Source organism: Rana temporaria, chromosome 4 (assembly GCF_905171775.1).
Source record: "Rana temporaria chromosome 4, aRanTem1.1, whole genome shotgun sequence".
NCBI lineage: Eukaryota > Metazoa > Chordata > Amphibia > Anura > Ranidae > Rana > Rana temporaria.
Genome location: NC_053492.1, coordinates 49,909,816 through 49,931,729, shown reverse-complemented (window position 1 = coordinate 49,931,729; position 21,914 = coordinate 49,909,816). Strand labels below are relative to the sequence as shown.

The window sequence follows — 21,914 nt, the reverse complement described above, 5'->3', positions numbered from 1 at the left end:
GGCCCAGATTTGCATTCCAATAATTTACAATGCCGTTCTGCATTCACCCTGCAGAGGTGCATGATCGGACACACCCCTGGGTAGGCGGTGCACTTGAAATTGCACTGAAAGTGCACTTGGAAGTGCAGTCGCTGTAAATCTGAGGGGTAGATCCGAAATAAGGGGAAGCTCTGCTGATTTTAATATGCAATCATGTGCAAGCTAGAATGCTATTTTTTATTTTCCTTGCATGTCCCCCTCAGATCGACAGCGACTGCACTTCCAAGTGCACTTTCAGTGCAATTTTAATTGCACTTGCCTTTTGTAAATAACCCCCATGGTGGGTAGGAATCAGAGTGGCAAGAATACTGGCAAACACCAGGATGCTTCCACCTCCACAGCCCAGTGATACCATATACCTGTACCCATCAGTAAATGAGGGATATGATCTGCCACTACCCCCTAAGTGGTCCACAGCCAGGGTCAAAGACAGCATTAACGTCCACTATGTAAAGCAAGGGACCAGGGAGGCCTAGATTAAAGTAGAAGAGACAATTTAGAGAGCAGATCTGGGGAAAACGGGAGAGGGACTTAGGCCCAGATTCACAAAAGAGATACGACGGAGTATCTCAGATACTCCGTCGTATCTCTCAGAGTATCTATGCGACTGATTCATAGAATCAGTTACGCATAGGTAGCCCTTAGATCCGACAGGTGTAATTGTTTTACACTGTCGGATCTTAGGATGCAATACCGCGGCCGCTGCTGGGGGGAGTTTGCGTCGTAAACCAGCGTCGGGTATGCAAATTAGTAGTTACGGCGATCCACGACGGTTTTTCACGTTCGCTACGTCGCTGCTAGTCTAGTTTCCCGTCGCAAAGTTAGTCGTCGTTTTTGGTGCCCTAACTTTACACAGCACACGTATGTGCTGTATAAAGTATGGCCGTCGTTCCCGCGTCGAAATTTGAACATTTTTCCTTCTTGCGTAAGACGTCCGGGAATACGGAAGTACGCTACGCACGTCGCCGTTCGAAAAAATGACGTCACTTCGCGCAAAGCACGGCGGGAAATTCAAAAGGGAACATGCGCAGTAGGTCCGGCGCGGGAGCGCGCCTAATTTAAATTGCACAGCCCCTTTGAATTACGGGGGCTTTGTGAATCAGGCACTTGCGATGAAAACTTGCGGCGGTGTAACTACAATACGTTGCGCCGCCGCGAATCTACGTGAATCTGGGCCTTAGATATTAACCAGTGTAAACATAATGGAGACAATCTGTATAGTGAGTACAACAAATCTCCCTTCCGGGTCAGTCTTAACTTGCAAAACCTCTGCTGGAAGAGATTTTGCTAACAAAGTAGAGATCCCCCGGGATTATGTAGTGTGGGTGGCATGAAATGAGGCAGCCAGCCAGGGACAGGGGCGCTTAAAGGGGTTGTAAAGGTTTGTTTTTTATTTTTTAAATTGGTTCCTTTAAGCTAGTACATCGTTGGTTCACTTACCTTTTCCTTCGATTTCCCTTCTAAATGTTTTTTTTCTTTGTTTGAATTTCTCACTTCCTCTTTCTCCTCAGTAAGATTTCCACCATCATCCGAGCAGTGGAAAGTGAACAGCTTACTGAACAGCTTACTGAGGAGGAACAGGAAGTGAGAAATTCAGATGAAGAAAACAAAGAAAAAAAAAATTAGAAGGGAAATTGAAGGAAAATGTAAGTGAACCAATAACGCCCAAGCTTAAAGGAACCCATTTAGAAAACAAAAAACAAACCTTTACAACCCCTTTAAGGGCCAGTAATTTAGCATCAATAAGATGTGTCACTTGAAGGCAAATTATATGAGGCTTATATTTTTTTTAGGAAGGAAAAGACCAAGGACCTTTTATGGGGTGACACAGACCAACTCTTATGCCGCATACACACCATCACTTTGATGAAAAAAAACGACACTTTCTGTGAAGTAAAAAATGACGTTTTTGAAACTTCAATTTTCAAAGACGAAGTTGCCTACACACCATCGTTTTTCTCACAATGTTCTTGCAAAGTGAGGTTACGTTCCACCACGTTTTACCATTGAAGCTTGCTTCATAAGTAGCTTCTGGGCATGCGTGGATGAAAAAACGTCTTAGAAAACGACGTTTTTTGCTACACACGGTCAATTTCTGTGAAGTAAAAAGTGCACTTTTGAAAAACGACACATAAAATTGAAGCATGCTTAAATTTTTTTTGGTCGTTTTTTTACAAGACATAAAACGACGTTTTCCCCCACACACAGTCAATTAAAGTGACGTTTTTAAAAACGTCATTTTTTTTCATCACATAAAGTGATGGTGTGTACGGGGCATAACAGCTGATTCTTTTTCCACTCTTTGCCACTCTGTCACCATCTACAACTTTCAGAAATTCACACCTCTAGCTGCTCCCTTGCAACCACATGTGCTCCTTGGGAGGGTGGATCCCTGAGCTACTATAGGGTCTCAGGCTATAGGTATAAACACCTGCATCATCAGTGTGCCAGTTGCCTGCAAAACCTGGTGCCAGGCCGGGTTTCACCAACCCCTGAGGAAACTGAAATACCAGTTTCCTCCAAATGAAATAAGCACCTCGGAGATCTTCAGCCCGCCTAGTTGATAATCCTGGGTGACACATGACCCTTTTAATACCAAGGCAGGGTACTGCACTGTCACTATATATATATATATATATATATATATATATATATATATATATATATATATATTGAATTGTACTGAATCTGGGAGCAGTGACAGAGGACATAATTCCTCTACTCCCTCTTCACATCACACCTGTTTTTCTCTTCTTTCCCTACTATCTCCACTTCTTTGGTAGAGAAACAGGGGATAAGATATTTTACTTCAATGGGCAGTCAGGTGCTTTTATTGCACCTTCTTAAACTGGCCATTGGTATTGACTTGAATGGCCGCTTCTCACTGTGCTGCTTCTCATCATAGCTTCATAAACGGCTCCACAGGGAAGATGAGCTGTGATAATCCTTATCTCAGCTTATCTACATTTACATTTACAGTAAAAAAACATACACCTCAAAAGTTTCAGTAAGTCAAACAGAGCCTGATGGAAGATGGCCTTCTGTGTTGTCTCTATAGCTGCCCCATGGCACTCGTGGAATCCTTTATCATGTATTAATGTTTATGTTGTGGAACAAAGATTGTATAATCCACACTAAAATATGTTTTGTTTTGGCTTTGTAGCGGCAACCGGAGGTCCTCACTCTTCCAACCATATGACAAAGGGGAACCGTGCAGTCTATGCCCCAAAGATTGTGATGAAAGTGGAAAGCTTTGTTGTAAGTATTGAGCTTAAGAACTTCATCTAAATCCCTTACCACCCAGCCTTTGCGCGCCTTTAACTGAGCTATTATGCCCGGAGGAAAGGAGGGTCCACCCGAACATTTGACCACTGTCATTGGCTGTCACAGTAGTCACCATGATCAGAAGCCAGTATCACCTTCTCTCAATCATTACTAGACACTAGGGATGGACCGAACATCACCCCCCCCCCCCCGGTTCGGTTCGCATCAGAACTTGCGAACAGAGCTTAAAAAATAATGCAAACAACGTTAAAGTCTAAGGGACGCGAATGTGTTAAATCAAAAGTGCTAATTTTAAAGGCTTTTGCCATAAAAAGTGTTTGTGGACCTGGGTTCTTCCCCAATGCAATCGGGTCACAGGACCTGAAGAACGGGGAGAAGTGAGTGTAAACAAACCTTCCCTGTTCTTCTCTGTGGCAGTGATCGTCTGTTCCCTGATATAGGGAACGACGATCAGTAACGTCACACGTCCAGCCCCACCCCCCTACAGTAAGAAACACACATTAGGTCACACTTAACCCCTACAGCGCCCCCTAGGGGTTAACCCATTCACTGCCATTGTAATTTTCACAGTAATCAGTGCATTTTTCATAGCACTTTTCGCTGTGAAAATGACAATGGTCCCAAAAATGTGTCAAAGGTGTCCGATGTGTCCGCCATAATGTTGCAGTCACGAAAAAAATTCGCTGATCGCCGACATTAATAATAAAAAAAAATATTAATAAAAATGCCATAAAACTATCTCCTTTTTTGTAAACGCTATAAATTTTGCGCAAACCAATCCATAAACGCGTATTGCAATTTTTTTAACCACAAATAGGTAGAAGAATGTGTATCGGCCTAAACTGAGGAAAACTATTTTTTTTATATCTTTTTTGGGGATATTTATTATAGCAAAAAGTAAAAAATATTGAATTGTTTTCAAAATTGTCGCTCTATCTTTGTTTATAGCGCAAAAAAAAAAAAACGCAGAGGTGATCAAATACTACCAAAAGACCGCTATATTTGTGGGAAAAAAGGACGCCAATTTTGTTTGGGAGCCACATCGCACGACAGCGAAATTGGCAGTGCCGAATCGCAAAAAGGGGCAAGGTCCTTACCCTGCATAATGGCCCGGGTCTTAACCGGTTAAATGTCATGCCTGGGGGGTCTTCTTAGTCTGCCTGTAAAGTAACACATTTTCCCCATGTTTATAAAAGTACCACAGCAAAATTAAATTTTTGAAGGAAAAATGTCATTTAAAATTGCTCACGGCCGTAATGTATAGCCAGATCCCGGCAGTATACATACAAATCATTGAAAAAAAACAGTGTGTGTACATTGGAACTGTCAAAACGGGAAGGAGGGAAAAGAGAAAAACATTGATACTGAAGAAAGGGAAACAAAAAAGGAGAGGAGAGAAAAAAAACAAGGGGGGAGGGGCAAGAGACAAGGGAAACTGCAGAAAAAGAATGGGAGAAAGAAGCTGGAGGAAGGAGGGGGCGGCACAGAAAGGAGAGGTCAGTGGGGTATGGATTAGCGGGGTAAAGGTAACAAGTCCTGCCATCTCTGCCCCCCCATGCCCCACCCCCCCCCCCCACGGCCCAAGTACCAAGTATTGTAAACTGTATACTTGGAGCACTTGCCAGCATTCTATCTAGGAACTGCCATTCCGAAAGTGTTCAGTCATTTTAAAGTGGGTCCAGCATGCCCATGTTGTAGTGAATTTTTGTATCTGCTCTTGGGAAATATGTATCAGTTCCTCCATCTCTTTTATCTTGGAGAGCCTGGCGAACCACTCTCTAACAGTTGGAGAGGATCTAGATCGCCAATGCATCGGAACACAAAGTCTTGCCGCATTCACCATGTGCATAGCATAATGATTTGTAGCAAACACTTTTAGACATTGTGGTATGCTGCAGTAAATATTGTGCTGGGGTATAATTTAAGGTATACATGGTGACCTTTGTGATAATGTTGTGTACCCTTTTCCAGAATGGTTTGATAGAGTCACAATCCCACCAGACATGGAGCATAGTGTCTTCTCCTGTACTGCATCTCCAGCACGTGATAGGTATAGATGGCAAAAATGTTTGGAGGAGAGAGGGGGTCCTGTACCAACGTGTTTCAATTTTATAGCAATTTTCCTGAATTCGCTACATTCATGGAGCCCTTGTGTGCATATTTGTGTATGGTTTCCTCATAGGATAAGGAGAGCTTCAGTTCCCTATCCCATGCATTGCGCACGGGCTCTCTAGTGGTGTTAGGCTCTTCTAGCAATAATGTGTAGATCAGTGGTTCTCAACCTTCTAGTGCTGTGACCCCTTGATAAAATTATGTTCGTAGCGTGGGTTATCAGCACCCACCCAAGGCAAGACAAGTAATTTGCACCCCTAACCCACAGACATTTAGCGCTCCCTGGGTCCTTTTAATGGCAACTATAATCGCAGGTAGTGTCACTCACTGTGTCTCCGGCTTCACTGTGTTTCCAACTTTGTGGCGTCTCGTAGCAGTGACACATATGCCAAAATCAGGAGATAGGGTCTCCTCTATCCCCTCCCACTTCACATTTCTTACCAGTCAGCTGACCTCTAGTCTTTGCCCCCCAGCCATGCCGTGAACTGAAAGGGCACCTGCGAAGAGGCTGAGTGGGCGGCCACATGCTCCAGGGATAGCCCTGCTGGGTGGCTGCAAAAAGGCTGGGAGAGTGATGCAGGCTTCAGAAACATCCCAGGATTCGGTGACCCCTGGCAAATCATCATTTGACCCCCGAGGGAGTCCTGACCCCAGGTTGAGAACCACTGGTGTAGATAAAAGATATCAAATGCCTTTGTGGCATTTTTCTTGTACAGAGGGATTCAAATGGTGTGAGCTGTTGTGTCCATGTTGATGGCGTTGGTTGTGTAGATAGGAAACTCCAAATCTGTCTAAGTCCAAAAGGGGAAAGATTTGGTTAGTGAAAGAAGAAGTGTTGCACACTCATGTCTTTGTAAGGCCATTCGCGACTCAGAAATTAACCTGTGTTTCCTGGTGGGTAATACGGATTTCCCTTTAGCGCGGTTAGGGGCCCTGGAAATGAGAAAAGGGCTGTAGATTTAGCTGCCCATGTGAAGGCTACTAGGGATGGATGGATGAATGAGCGGATGTGTCAAAGACTCTGTTGGCCAATGTTTAGGCATGAGCCAAGGATATGCCAGTCAGCGATTCTGGTGAGATGACAGGCTAAATAGTATTTATAGAGGTTAGGCATGCCTATCCCTCCCTTAATCTTGGTGCCGGTCAACCGAGCGTATTTGATGCGTGGTGGCGAATCCTTCCAAATAAATCTTGAGCAAGCCTGCCTGTACATCGCAAAGAAAGTTGTCTGAAGATGGACTGGGATGGTCTTCATCAAATATAAAAAGCGTGGCAGAATAGTCATTTTAACCAAGGCTAAACGGCCAAACCATGAGACATTTAAACCTGCCCCATCTTTTAGATCTGATTTTGTTTTGTTCAATAACCTGAAAAATGTGTTTGTACAAGTCTGACAATTTAGTAGTGATCTGGATACCCAGGTATGTGATTGCATCTCCCCTCCATTGAAATGGAAAGGAGTGTTGACAACAGTCTATGTCCTGTGGTGTGATAGAGACATTTAATGCATGTGATTTTGTATAGTTGACTTTAAAATTAGATAAGGTGCCAAAATATGCTATATCTTTCAACAAGTTCGGCAGGGTGATGAGAGGGGACATAAGCGGCTACTTTATATTCCCTATCCCCTATTTGGACTTCCATGATGTTAGTGTTTAATCTCAATTTGTTCAGGAAAGGTTCCAGGGTAAGGACATAAGTCAGGGGGGACAGGGGACAACACTGGCGGGTGCCGTTGCCAATGGTGAAGGCGTCCGACAGGTGGCCATTTACTCGTACACATACAGAAGGGTTGAAGTATAATGCCAAAATGTGAGTCAGCATGCGTGATCAAAGTCCTATCAACCTCAGAACCTCACGCATGTAGTCCCAGGTCACTATGTCTAACGCCTTCTCTGCGTCCAATGGCAATAAAAAGCCTAGGGTATTAAATGATGTCAACCAATGGTGAATGTTTAAATCTTGTATAGTGTTGTTCCTGGCCTCTCTACTAGGAACAAAATCTACCTGGTCTAAGGATATGAGACTGGGAAGAAGGGGTAGTAGTCTATTGGCCAGGATCTTTGCGTATAGTTTTATGTCTACATTAAGTAGAGAGATGGGTCTTTAATTTGATACTTCTGTGACATCTTTAACTTCCTTAGGGAGGACCGTTATATGTGCATCTAACATGTGACCTGTGAATATATTAGGTGCTGAGAGGGCATTGAAAGCAGAAATCATCTTAGTAGCCAAGACATCCATGAAACATTTGTAATATTGTCATAAGAGCCCATCAGGGCCTGGACTCTTGCCCGGTTTCATTTGCTTCATGGCAGACTGTAACTCCTGTTTGGAAAGGGGGCTTTCCATCTCCTCAGCCTGCTGTTCAGTAATCATTTATGTGCCATACTAGGTTAAAAAACTCTGTAATGGTCTCCTTCCTTGATTCCTGGGATATTGGGTTAGTGTCTTCTAAACTTGGTTATAAAGCTTAGAGTAGTAATACTCAAAGTTTTTAGCTACAGTATGTCCTCATTAGTCGCATGTAGTGTACCATGCAGGTCGCATATGTGGTGAATTGTGAGCGAGGCTCTCGAAGCCTGCACCGCCCTTGCCAAAAGTCTTCCACTTTTATTGCCATGCTCGTAGAACATCTTCTGACAAAGCACGTATTGGCGTTCGGTATTTTTCCCTAATTCTTCCAGCAGAAGAGAGCGAGTGTGTAGTAGGTCCTGAAAGAATTTTTGTGACTGTGAGTGTTTATGGAGAGTTTCTAGTCTATGAATTTTGTCTCTTAATGTATGGACCATTTCCTGGTGTTTTCTTTCAGCATTTGCTGCTAGAGCCAATAATTCCCCTCAGATCACACATTTGTGGGCCTCCCATAGCGAGGTTGAGGAGATACTTGGCGTGTCATTTTCCGCAAAGTATAATTAAATTTGTGTTTTGAGTCTGGAGAGATTGTCTGGGTCCTTCAGTAAGGAAGGATTTAATCTCCAAGTTTTAGTTCTGTACACTGGAAAGGTCAAAGTGCAAGAGATTGGATGATGATCCGATAAAAACATTGGCTCTATCGTTGCCTGAGTAAGATGTGTTAAGTCTCTTTAGGACAGAAAAAAAGAATCAATTCTGAAATATTTTTGACAAGGGTTAGAATAGAACGTGTAATCTCTATTTGTGGGGAATAAAGTGAGCCAAGTATCGTGCAAAGATAATCTGGCGTAAGGCCCGGTATGTCAAGGTGGATGTGCCAGAAGAGGTGTCTATGTCGGGGTTCAGTGGCACATTAAAGTCCCCTGTGAAGGTAGATAGTAGATTACATACCTTCCTCATAAATGAAACTTGATGTTCGTTTGGACAATATATGTTAGCCAGTGTCACTGGTTTGGAGGTGAATTGGCCCTTTATGAAAAGATATCTACCCTTTGGGTCTATGAGGGAATCTTTCATGGTGAATTGTGCATGTTTGGAAATTAAAATGGATACCCCCTTAGTTTTGGCTGAGGCGTTAGTGGAATGAATCGCTGTCTGATACAAGTGGTTGGTAGGTTTGGATACAGAATCTGATCTAAAGTGGGTCTCTTGGAGGAACAGAAACTGAGCTTTATGCTTGGTGAGTGCGGACAAGACCTGCAATCTTTTTTCTGGGGTGTTTAATCTTTTCACATTAAGTGAAATGCATTTTAATGATAAAGACGGTTGTTTTTTTGGGATCTTTTGCATGGGTAACTGAGGTATAGACCTAGCAAGGTCCGGCGATGTAGTCGGCAAGAGATATTACGAATCCCAGTAGAGGGCCAACCGGGAGGGGAGCAGAGATGCGCAGGATGCTCCAAGCAGTGGGGAACAAAATATGGAAAAAAAGAAAAGAAAGGAAGAGGGGAAGAAGAAAGAGAAGATAAAAAAAAAAATAAAAAAAAAAAAAAAAATAAAGGGGGAGAAAACGTGGGGACAGAGATAGAAAAAGGAACGGGAATATTTGTGCGAGAGTCACATGCTATATGTAGGAGTAGATACCAGAGGTGAAGATAGGGGTTCTATATCACCTAAAAAAGGGAAAAGAGAAGAGAAAAAGATAGAGCCGGTGAGTTAGCAAATGTAGTATAAATACTACAGCTCATGGGGTAGTAGTAAGGATGAGACCAACAGTGTCCCCCAACCCCGAGGACTTACAGGAGCCTATAATTTAAAGGCAAGTCTCGGGAGCTTGAGTCTCAGGGTAATAAAAGAACTAAAAAAGATAAACCAACAGCATAAATTTGACCGTACATGCAATAAAAATATTGTTTCATGAGCCCCATATCCTAATAAAAGAGGGGGAAGAAAGAAAAAGCATTAACCTGTCTCAAGTGCTGACTAAACCAAGAACTAAAAACCACAATAACCATTTTCCTTTTATAGTTAGATCAGAGGATAGTCCACCATTTTGTGAGCAAAACTCCTGAAAAACAAGGCATTGGTCATCCAATATACTGTTAGTGTCCAACTATACATATTAGCTAGAAAACAGGCAGGAAGTATAACTCCAGATCAGTATTGTTATAAAATGTCTCTTGGTTTAAGTAAGCGTCTAATCAAATAATTGCCAGAGGCAGGGGGCATAGCCCAGCACCCAGCCCTGAGGGGTCCGAGGCCTGTATTGCCCAAGACACAAATGCAAATAGGGCCTCTGGTAGAGGCGTTAAAGATATAACAAAAGAAAAAGCTCAATGGAGCCACAAATGTGGGGCGACAACCCCATGTATGGGTTAATACCTGTAAATCTAAGCTTGCATTTGTGATTGTGTGATATTAGGTGACAAATAGTGTATAGCGCAACCCCCCAAAAAAAAAAATTAAATTAATAATTTTTGTGAGCATATAGTGAAATATCAACTGAAAATTGAAAAAACGGACAAACTGATACACTGTATCCACTAGCAATCAGTCAGAAGGATAGTAATTCTCAGATGTAATTTTCAGCTGTAATAAACATATGGTACACTGATCTAGATGAAAGCACTGTGTCATTGGCTTGGCAAACAGTGAAGTAAACCTTTTCACACGCAGACCAATGCATCAACCTGAGAGACAATCACAGGGTTAACAGTTCTCAACTATGATAGTCATATAGTCCCCTGATCTAAATGAAAGCGCTGTGTCACTGGTTTAACAGACAGTGTGGTAGAAAAGCTTTCATACACAGATCAATGTATCAAACTGGGAGACAGTTATAAGGTGGAAAATTCTTGAATGAAATAATCATATGGTCCCCTGAAAGCGCTGAGTCATTGATTCAGCAATGTTTCACACACCGATCAAAGTATCAAACTAGAAGACAATCACAGGGCTATCAGTTCTCAATTAAAATGAAACACATATTCCCCTGATCTGTATAAGAGCACTGAGTCACTGGTTTAGCAGATATGGTAACTAAATTATCCACATAAGAAAACAATGTATCAACTGGAAAGTAAAATAAACACAAGGCTGACAGTTCTCAAATGAAAGAGGATAGTCCGCTGGTCTAATTAGAAGCGCTGAATCGTTGACTGGCAAACAAAGTGAATGAATCTTCTAAGCGGAAAACAATGTGTCAGCTGAAACTCAATCACAGAGCTGGCGGTTCTCACAGACTATAGGTTCAAACAGTAAATTCACTGGATCATTTGGCAGAAAATATAGATGAATCTTCCACAAAGTAGTACTTCAGCATACAGGAAATAATAATTGAAAAGTGAGCAAGGTGGCCCCTTACCACAGAAGATGGATCTCTAACCAGAGATCATTAGGGCATATGGTAAGGATTCCTTATGACCGGAGGGGTGCAGGAGAGGAGGATCCGTCTTCACAGATTTCCAGAGGACACTTACGATCAGCTCAGCTCCACTCAATTACAAATCTCCAGGATATGGCATAGTCAGCAAATTTAATTGAGTGGAGCTGAGCTGATCGTGAGTGTCCTCTGGAAATCTGTGAAGACGGATCCTCCTCTCCTGCACCCCTCCGGTCATAAGGAATCCTTACCATATGCCCTAATGATCTCTGGTTAGAGATCCATCTTCTGTGGTAAGGGGCCACCTTGCTCACTTTTCAATTATTATTTCCTGTATGCTGAAGTACTACTGTGTGGAAGATTCATCTATATTTTCTGCCAAATGATCCAGTGAATTTACTGTTTGAACCTATAGTCTGTGAGAACCGCCAGCTCTGTGATTGAGTTTCAGCTGACACATTGTTTTCCGCTTAGAAGATTCATTCACTTTGTTTGCCAGTCAACGATTCAGCGCTTCTAATTAGACCAGCGGACTATCCTCTTTCATTTGAGAACTGTCAGCCTTGTGTTTATTTTACTTTCCAGTTGATACATTGTTTTCTTATGTGGATAATTTAGTTACCATATCTGCTAAACCAGTGACTCAGCGCTCTTATACAGATCAGGGGAATATGTGTTTCATTTTAATTGAGAACTGATAGCCCTGTGATTGTCTTCTAGTTTGATACTTTGATCGGTGTGTGAAACATTGCTGAATCAATGACTCAGCGCTTTCAGGGGACCATATGATTATTTCATTCAAGAATTTTCCACCTTATAACTGTCTCCCAGTTTGATACATTGATCTGTGTATGAAAGCTTTTCTACCACACTGTCTGTTAAACCAGTGACACAGCGCTTTCATTTAGATCAGGGGACTATATGACTATCATAGTTGAGAACTGTTAACCCTGTGATTGTCTCTCAGGTTGATGCATTGGTCTGCGTGTGAAAAGGTTTACTTCACTGTTTGCCAAGCCAATGACACAGTGCTTTCATCCAGATCAGTGTACCATATGTTTATTACAGCTGAAAATTACATCTGAGAATTACTATCCTTCTGACTGATTGCTAGTGGATACAGTGTATAAGTTTGTCAGTTTTTTCAATTTTCAGTTGATATTTCACTATATGCTCACAAAAATTATTAATTTAATTTTTTTTTGGGGGGTTGCGCTATACACTATTTGTCACCTAATATCACTCCTTCTATTGCTGTTTATTCCAGCAATACTTAGTTTGCAGCACCTACTCAGAGTTTTCCTCTGTCCCAATACTTACCAAGTTTTCTTTATACACACACACTTATGTTTTTATACATAAATTCACATCCTCTTCACTGAATAAGTTGAAGCTAATTAGCAGGTGTTGCCCTGCCCAACCTAATTATATTCCTTTATTATCACCATTTCTTGTTCTTTGTTTTATCATAGCACATTTTTCTAGGGAAGCGCAAATTCACCATTGCTTTACATTTGTGATTGTGTGTCAGGGAGAATTGTAATGCCTAATAGAGCTGAACCCCTCGTTCTGAGGCTGCACCACGCCTCCAACTCCCCCCACCATAAACAAACAGATTGTCTCCAGTACGGAAGTGAGTTAATAGCAAACCAGTTTAAAGAGTATGACCGTCATATTGGATCCAATTCTGTGTGATCTGGGCCCATAACAAAAAAAATAAAAATAAAAATGTTAGAATAATTAGATCGAGTTGAGACCATTAAACATCCTATGTGTGTTAAGGCACTTCTTTCTGGACTTTGGCCGTGACAGTCATGAATGCAGAAGTGTTTCAGAATTGCTGTTGAGACAGCTGAGTGGAGTGTACCAATGTGGAGTCCCTGCATGATTAGATTGGCCCTTTCCACTCCACCTCACTAGGTCTGACCAAAAAATGTGCTAGATAACTGATAGACTCATAAGTCAGCTTTATAAATCTTGCATCGGTGCAAGAGAGAAGCAGGTTTTGCTGTCAATGTTAATTGTGTACAACAGGTACAACGGGAATAGAATGTTCCATCTGGAAATAATGGTGCCCATAAAGCAATACTTGCGTGTCTCTGTCTCGGCTTAGGCCTCCAGTCGGTCTCTATGCGGGGTTCCTGCATCTCTAGGGCTTCGTTGGTTCAGGTCTCCACGCGTAGCATGAGGTTCAGGTGAGATGGGATCCAATCGACATCGTCTCGAGCGTTGTCTTTGGGCTTTTGGTGATGGGTTAGAGGAGATTTGACACCAGGGATCATTCGGAAAATAAAAAGCATATCATTCCGGTAATTCTATTTGAGGATGGTCAAGTTGGTCACAAAAGGACTGTAGATCTTCTGGTGTGCGCAGCAATGCAGAGCGACCTCTGGCGGAGGCTGACAGCCCAAAAGGAAACTTCCAGCTATACTGTATGTTGCGGGAAAGGAGCGCCTCCAGCAGTGGGCGCAATGCACGTCTGTTTTGCAATGTGATTTGGAACAGATCTTGGTACAGTTTGATTTCAGTGCCATTGTACAAAATGTGTCCTCTATCCCTCGCCTTGCGGAGAATTTCTTCTTTAAGTGGAAAGTTCACAATGCAGCATATGACATCTCCTGGGGGTTCTGAGTCCCTGGGTGGGGGCTGCAATGTATGATGGTCGCTCTCCATTTCGATGGGGAGTCTGCTGGGCGGCCTAAGAGGTCACTGAAAACTGAGCATATGGCCTGTGGTATGGCTGCCTGCTCAATCACCTCAGGGACTCGCCTTATCCTTATGTTATGCCTGCGGACGCAGTTATCGCAGTCCTCCACATGGCAATGTAATTCCAATAAGTGTGGCAGCTGAGTGTCATAAGTGTGTTGCACCTGTTTAATGGCGGCTGCATGTAGCTGTGAGGCCTGTTCTACAGAGTCAAGGCGGTGAGTAGGGATGAGCTTTGAGTTCGAGTCAAACTCATGTTCGACTCGAACATTGCCTGTTCGGCGAACATGAACAATTTGGGGTGTTCGCGGCAAATTCGAAAAGCCGCGGAACACCCTGTTAAAGTCTATGGGAGAAATCTAAAGTGCTAATTTTAAAAGCTAATATGCAAGTTATTGTCCTAAAAAGTGTTTGGGGACCTGGGTCCTGCCCCAGGGGACATGTATCAATGCAAAAAAAAGTTTTAAAAACTGACGTTTTTTCGGGAGCAGTGAATTTAATAATGCTTAAAATGAAACAATAAAAGTGAAATATTCCTTTAAATTTCCTACCTGGGGGGGGTATAGTATGCCTGTGAAGCAGCGCATGTTTCCCATGCTTAGAACTGTCTCTGCACAAAGTGTAATTTCTGAAGGAAAAAAGTAATTTAAAATCACTTGCGGCTATAATGAATTGTCGGCTCCAGGCAATTCAGAGAAAAATCGTTCCTAAAAAAATAAATAAAAAAAAGCGTGGGGGTCCCCCCAAATTCAATTACCAGGCCCTTGAGGTCTGGTATGGATATTGAGGGGAACCCCGCCGTCAATTGAAAAAAAAATTACGTGGGGTTCCCCCCAAATATCCATTCCAGACCCTTGCCCGGTGGTTGTCGGGGTCTGCGGGTGGGGCTTATCGGAATCTGGAAGACCCCTTTAACAAAGGGGACCCCCAGATCCCGACCCCCCTATGTGAATTGGTAATGGGGTACATTGTACCCCTACCATTTCACTAAGGAAGTGTAAAGAATTGTAAAAAAACACATACACTCTGTGGAAAAAGTCTTTATTAAACGATGAGATGAAGATCTCTTCATCCAGGTGAGGTGAGACGGTGCCACCCGTCACGTGACCCCGTCCCCCTCTGACGCACCCTTTGACTACGTCGCTGGGGAAGCCCAGACTCTCCCTTGCGTCAGAGGGGGGCGGGGTCACGTGACGGGTGGCCCCCGCCTCACCTTTATAAGAGCTGTCACTGGCACAACCCGCGTCATTCGCCGGGCTGTCTCCAGTGGAGACAGGCGGCCGGCGATGCCTGCGCTCTGGATCCCGGACCTGGATGAAGAGATCTTCTCATCGCTGGACCCCGGCAAAGAGGAGATCGCTCGTCGCAGGATACCGACAACGTTGGTGCGGGGACCGAGTGTGGATTACCACCGCTGGATTTTTTTTTTAATAAAGGACTTTTTCCACGGTGTTTGTGTTTTTTTAAAATTCTTTACACTTCCTTAGTGAAATGGTAGGGGTAAAATTCACATGGGGGGGACATGGGACCCTCACGCTTTTTTTTTTTAATGAATGACTTTTCTTTGAATTGCCGCGAGCCGACAATTCATTATAGCCGCGAGTAATTTTAAAAGACTTTTTTTACTTCAGAAATTACACTTTGTGCAGAGACAGTCCTATGCACGGGAAACATGCACTGCTTCACAGGCATACTTTACACCCCCCTAGGTACGAAATTTAAAGGAATATTTCACTTTTATTGTTTCACTTTAAGCATTATTAAAGTCACTGCTCCCGAAAAAACTGACGTTTTTAAAACTTTTTTTGCATTGATACATGTCCCCTGGGGCAGGACCCAGGTCCCCAAACATTTTTTAGGACAATAACTTGCATATTAGCTTTTAAAATTAGCACTTAAGATTTCAAACGTTCGAGTCCCATAGACTTTAATAGGGTTCTAAAGTTCACACAAACTTTTGGTCTGTTCGCAGGTTCTGGTGCGAACCGAACGGGGGGTGTTCGGCTCATCCCTAGCGGTGAGCTAGCACCTGAACGGCCGCTTTTAGGTCAGAAATAGCTGCTGCCAGAGGACTTTTAATGTCCAGGGCCACAGACTGTAGCTCAGGCAGGCTAACAGGAGGGAAAGAACGGTGGATGCCTGTGTCCTCCCTGTCTTCCTGTGTGTCGGACCCGCTACTTGGGGAGTGTGGAACTGAGGTCTGTGACACCTGAGAAGCCGCGGACTTGCCTGAGGTCCGTGACTGGAATATGTCCGGTATGCTGTGGCTGAGCTGCATGTCAGTGTCTTTCCCCGTGCGGGGGGTAGAGGAGCTTCTGGTGGTCTTACCCATAGCGGGATGAGCGGTATTACATGTCGGGAAGAAGCTGCTTTGTCCTCGGTGTGCGGGAGAGCTCAATACAAGCTGCCATCTTGGATCCCGTCCAGGCCCATCAAGTCAAAATGTATTAAAAAAATGTGCTTGTCTTGCAAAACGCTCTCAAACCAAGTTACTCTCAAACCAAGGTTTTACTAACTGCAGTATATATACTATATGGACTGCACTATATACTCTGCTGAAACAATTGAACCTTAGGTGTTGGTGGTGGCAGAATACGGTAACCCCTAACAGTTACTCTTGTTGGGCGCAGGAACGGTCCCTGCTGTTAAATATAATTTCAAAAATTGTATGTCCCTGTTAAACAGAAAAATTGGGCCTTGGGTGGTGGTGATGCCCTAAACCAAAAATATTGTTGGATGCTAGCATCATCATGATTGAGGAGGAATATGATAGGCAGCATAGGCAGTCTTCAAGGGATCCCAGATCCATAGCAAATTCAATTAGTTACATCAGCATCAGGTGCTTGATAGCTGCTGATCAAGGACTGATTCATTTTTATAAATGTGAGCCTATAAACAGAGTCTGTGGACAGGCGCACTCTGTGATCCGTTACAAACCCTCCAGCTGCACTGAATGTGCATTCAGAAAGAACGCTGGGTGCAGGACAGGCCAGTAGCTCAATGGCATATTGAGAAAGTTCTGGTCAGTGGTCCAACCTCAAGACCCAGTGGATGTTTTGTTGAAAAGGTCTCCAAGTTTGCTCTTGCCCTTAGATCTTCCTGCACCATATAATGCAGATGCTGGCGATGGTTGCTGGAACTTTGGCGCTAAGGACTGAAAAATTGTTTAAAGGCATCACTCAGCATGCCACCTTCTCCAGCTCTTCCTCTGACCGAACGAAGCCTCAGAAACACGTTGTCCAGCACCAGAAAATGGTAACCACCCAGGGTCTGGAAATGCGTTAAGACCTCCTTAAGATGTTTCATCCTCTGCTCCATCTGTGAAGGCAGGATGAGTTCTTCAACCTTACTCTTGTAACGTGGATCAAGAAGGGTTGCCAGACAGTAATGATCCCTCTCCTTAATACCAAGAATCCTAGGGTCCTTTCGCAGGCTTTGCAGAATCAGGGAGGCCATGCAGCGGAAGTTTGCAGAGGCATTCGATTCTGAGTCCTCTGGGTCACTAAGGAGCACATTATCCATAACTACCCTTCTCCCAGCCATGTACAAATTCTTGGGTTTCTGGGGACTGAAAACCATCCCTTGAAGACTGCTGCATGTTATCCTCAACATCCATGAAGACACAATTCTCCTCCTCTTCTTTCTGTGTGTTTGACAGACCCGCAGGAATGCTATCTGGATAAAGGGGGCTTTAAAAGAAAAGGAAGTCCTCCTCTACCTTACGCTGTTCTGCCTCAAGCGCCCTGTCTATGATTCCACAAAGCTCCAGCAGGAATACTAGAGGGACAGTGTCACTGATGCATGCATTGCCGCTGCTCACCATCCTTGTGGCCTCCTCAAATAGTGACAGGACAGTGCATGCATCCTTGATCAGTAGCCACTTGCATGGTGAAAAGAAGCCAAGCCATCCTGACCCTGTCCTGATGCCATACTCGCAAAGGTACACATTGATGGCCCTCTGCTGTGTGTGCAGCCGCTGCAGCATTGCCAACGTTGAGTTCCACCTGGTGGACATGTCACAAATGAAGAGGTTGATGGGCAGGTTGCATTCCCTTTCAATGTCAGCCAGCCGAGCACTGTCATTGTATGACTGGCAGAAATGACCATAGACTTTTCTGGCCTGCCTCAGGAGATCTTGTAAGCCTGGGTACCTGCTCAAGAAACGCTGCACCACCAAATTCAGGATGTGTGCCAAACATGGAACATGGGTCAAGTGTCTCTGTCGGAGGACGGAGAGAAGGTTGGTGCCATTGTCGCATACAACCATTCCTGACTGAAGCTGGCGTGGTGTCAACCACCTCTGAGCCTGCCCATGCAGAGCTGAGAGAATCTCTGCCCCAGTGTGGCACCTGTCCCCTAAGCCGACCAAATCAATCACCACATGGCATCTTTTTACCTGACTGCTTGTGTAGCCCCTTGAGCGTTTAGGGATCACTGCAGGTTCAGAGGACAATTCTACAGAAGAAGCCATAGAGGAAGAAGAGGAGGGAGGGGCATGAGGGGCAAGAGCTTTTTGAAGGCATGGTGGAGGAACAAGCTCCAACACTGAACCCTGTCCTGCATCCTTTCCAGCTGCTAGCAGAGTTACCCAGTGCGCCGTGAAGGAAAGGTAAATATTGGATCAATGAAGATGAAAGGTCATGAGGAGGAGTTGTAAGCAGTTTATAAATATGTGAAATTTATCTGACGACAGGTCTAGGTGTATCATAGAATTTCAGAAGGGAACATGTTATTGAGTCTCCTTCAGACCACATTTGGTCCAGGAGTACTGCACTGTAGTATGCATGAATGTTGGGAGCTCCCAATCCGCCATGTTGAACAGGGGTGGTGAGGATGGATATCCTTACTCTAGAATGCCTACAGTGGATATAAAAAGTCTACACACTGTTAAAATGTCAGGTTTCTGTGATGTAAAAAAACGAGACAAAGCTAAATAATTTCAGAACTTTTTCCACATTTAATGTGACCTATAAACTGTACAACTCAATTGAGAAACAGACTGAAATGTTTTAGGGGGGAGTATAAATAAAAAAACTAAAATAATGTACTTGCATAAGTGTGCACACCCACTTATAAGTGGGGATGTAGCTGTGTTCAGAAATAAGCAATCACATTCAAACTCGTGTTAAATAGAAACCAGTACACACCTGTCATCATTTAACCACTTCAGCCCCGGAAAAATTGGCTACCCAATGACCGGGCCATTTTTTGCTATACGGCACTGCGTCGCTATAACTGACAATTGCTCGATCGTGCGACAATGTCCGCATACAAAATTAACATATTTTTTCCCCCCACAAATAGAGCTTTCTTTTGGTGGTATTTGATAATCTCTGCGATTTTTATATATATTTTTTTTAAAAACACAATATTTTGTACTTTTTGCTATAATAAATATCCCCAATTTTTTTTTTTTTTTTAAAAGCTATTTTTTTCTCAGTTTAGGCCGATATGTATTCTTCTTAGAGTTGAGCGGACACCTGGATGTTCGGGTTCGGACCCGAACCCGGACTTTGAAAAAAAAGTTCGGGTTCGGCACCGAACCCGAACCCGAACCCGGATTTTGACCCGAACCCCATTGAAGTCAATGGGGACCCGAACTTTTGACTACAAAAATGTCTCTAAAAAACTAAGGGAAAGGGCTGGAGGGCTGCACATGGCAGCAAATGTCGGGAAGAGCATGGCAAGTACTCTGAAAATAAATGTGGATAGGGAAATAACTAAAAATAACATAAAATAACATAAAAAAAAATAAAAATAAAAAATAAAATCATTTTGCAAAATGTTGGGAACAGCATGGCAAGTACTCTTAAAATAAATGTGGATAGGGAAATAACTCAAAATAACATAAAATAACATAAAAAAATAAAAATAAAAAATAAAATCATTTTGAGCTAGGAGGACGAGGTCCATATGTATTAGGAGGTTGAGGTGGATGTGGCGGTGTAGGTGGAAGCGGCGGTGGAGGAGGAGGAGGAGGCGGTAGCCAACACAGCAGGTTTTGGTTTTTAATATATGTATTTTTTAAATTAGGGTAAACCCCAAAAGAATGAGAAAGATCTAGGGTTGCTACCTCATCCCTTTAAACCAGAACACAGAGTAATTACAGGTTCTGGGGCTAATTTACTGTCGATAAGGCACCAAGTGAGTTTAATTGGCAGCAACTTAATCAGCCAGAGAACCTGTGTAATTAATATGTTTTTGCTTTTAAAGGGTCGGGTCGAGGACCTCATCGTCCTGCACATTATCTTCCACCCAGTCTTCACCACTGCCCTCCTTGTCGGACTGCACAATTGCAAAAGCACCATCATCATCCAAGACGTGCTGTGATGGTCCCCCCATGTACTCATCTTGAAATATAAGTGGTTGGGCATCGGTGCACTCAATCTCTTCCCCTTCTGGGGCTGGGCTAGGTGGATGGACCTGGGAACACATTCTAACATACTCATCAAAAAGAAGAAGAGACTGCTGCATGCTTTGGGGCTCAGACTGCTTGGCTGATTTTCAAGGGGGTGAGGTGAAAGACTGATGGTGGACATCGGCTGCAGGCGCCAACTCTGAACTTTCAGCACAAGACTGGTTGGAAAACAATGTGAAGGAACTGGAGGCACTGTCAGCAACCCAATCTACTACCGCCTGTTCTGCTCCTGGCCTCAACATTCGTAGAGCTGGATTAGGCCCGACCAAATACCGCTGCAGGCTCTGTCAGCTACTCGCACCTGAGAAAGGTGTTTCACTTGTGCGTGTAGCTGGCACAGATCAACCACATCCTCTCCCTGTAACAGGAGCTCCACCAGCAGCACCACGACCGCGGCCACGTCCCTTATTTGACGTTTCCCTCATATTTCTCAAATTTAGGATCTTGCCCTAATTTTGAGAAATGTTAAATACAAAAATAGTGTAATATGGTGAAATAGGCAGAGATTCACCTACATATTTCTCTACCTATAGCAAGAAGCAGGAACCTACCCCTAAACAATGTACTGCACAGACAGTATATCACAGGGGACAGGTGGAGTGCTGGTGAAATAGGCAGAGATTCACCTATATATTTCTCTACCTATAGCAAGAAGCAGGAACCCAGCCCTAAACAATGTACTGCACAGACAGTATATCACAGGGGACAGGTAGAGTGCTGGTGAAATAGGCAGAGATTCACCTATATATTTCTCTACCTATAGCAAGAAACAGGAACCCAGCCCTAAACAATGTACTGCACAGACAGTATATCACAGGGAACAGGTAGAGTGCTGGTGAAATAGGCAGAGATTCACCTATATATTTCTCTACCTATAGCAAGAAGCAGGAACCCAGCACTAAACAATGTACTGCACAGACAGTATATCACAGTGGACAGGTTGAGTGCTGGTGAAATAGGCAGAGATTCACCTATATATTTCTCTACCTATATCAAGAAGCAGGTACCTACCTCTAAACAATGTACTGCACAGACAGTATATCACAGGGGACAGGTAGAGTGCTGGTGAACTAGGCAGAGATTCACCTATATATTTCTCTACCTATAGCAAGAAGCAGGAACCCAGCCCTAAACAATGTACTGCACAGACAGTATATCACAGGGGACAGGTGCAGTGCTGTTGAAATATACAGAGTCACCTATAGATTGCTGTCCCTATAGGAAAATGTCTGGAACCTGTCCCTGAACTATGTACTGGACACACACAGTATATCACAGGTGCACAGGTGGTGGCAGGTGCAGTGCTGTTGAAATATACAGAGTCACCTATAGATTGCTGTCCCTATAGGAAAATGTCTGGAACCTGTCCCTGAACCATGTACTGGACACACACAGTATATCACAGGTGCACAGGTGGTGGCAGGTGCAGTGCTGTTGAAATATACAGAGTCACCTATAGATTGCTGTCCCTATAGGAACATTTATGGAACCTGTCCCTGAACCATGTACTGGACACACACAGTATATCACAGGTGCACAAGTGGTGGCAGGTGCAGTGATGTTGAAATATACAGAGTCACCTATAGATTTCTGTCCCTATAGGAACATTTCTGGAAC

General features: G+C 43.5%; 1 protein-coding gene across 3 annotated transcripts in view; it reads left to right on the top strand.

The window, feature by feature from the left end:
* LOC120936199 (cysteine-rich secretory protein 2-like) overlaps positions 1–21,914 on the top strand; it is a 157,524-nt gene that overhangs the window by 128,193 nt on the left and 7,417 nt on the right. For 2 of the 3 annotated variants that reach the window (XM_040348373.1, XM_040348374.1), the window contains one exon: positions 3,203–3,297. The exons of the other annotated variant lie outside the window; for it this stretch is intronic. In XM_040348373.1, the coding sequence (XP_040204307.1) occupies positions 3,203–3,297 (95 nt within the window). The remainder of the gene's footprint in view (positions 1–3,202; positions 3,298–21,914) is intronic. 3 annotated transcript variants of the gene reach the window in all.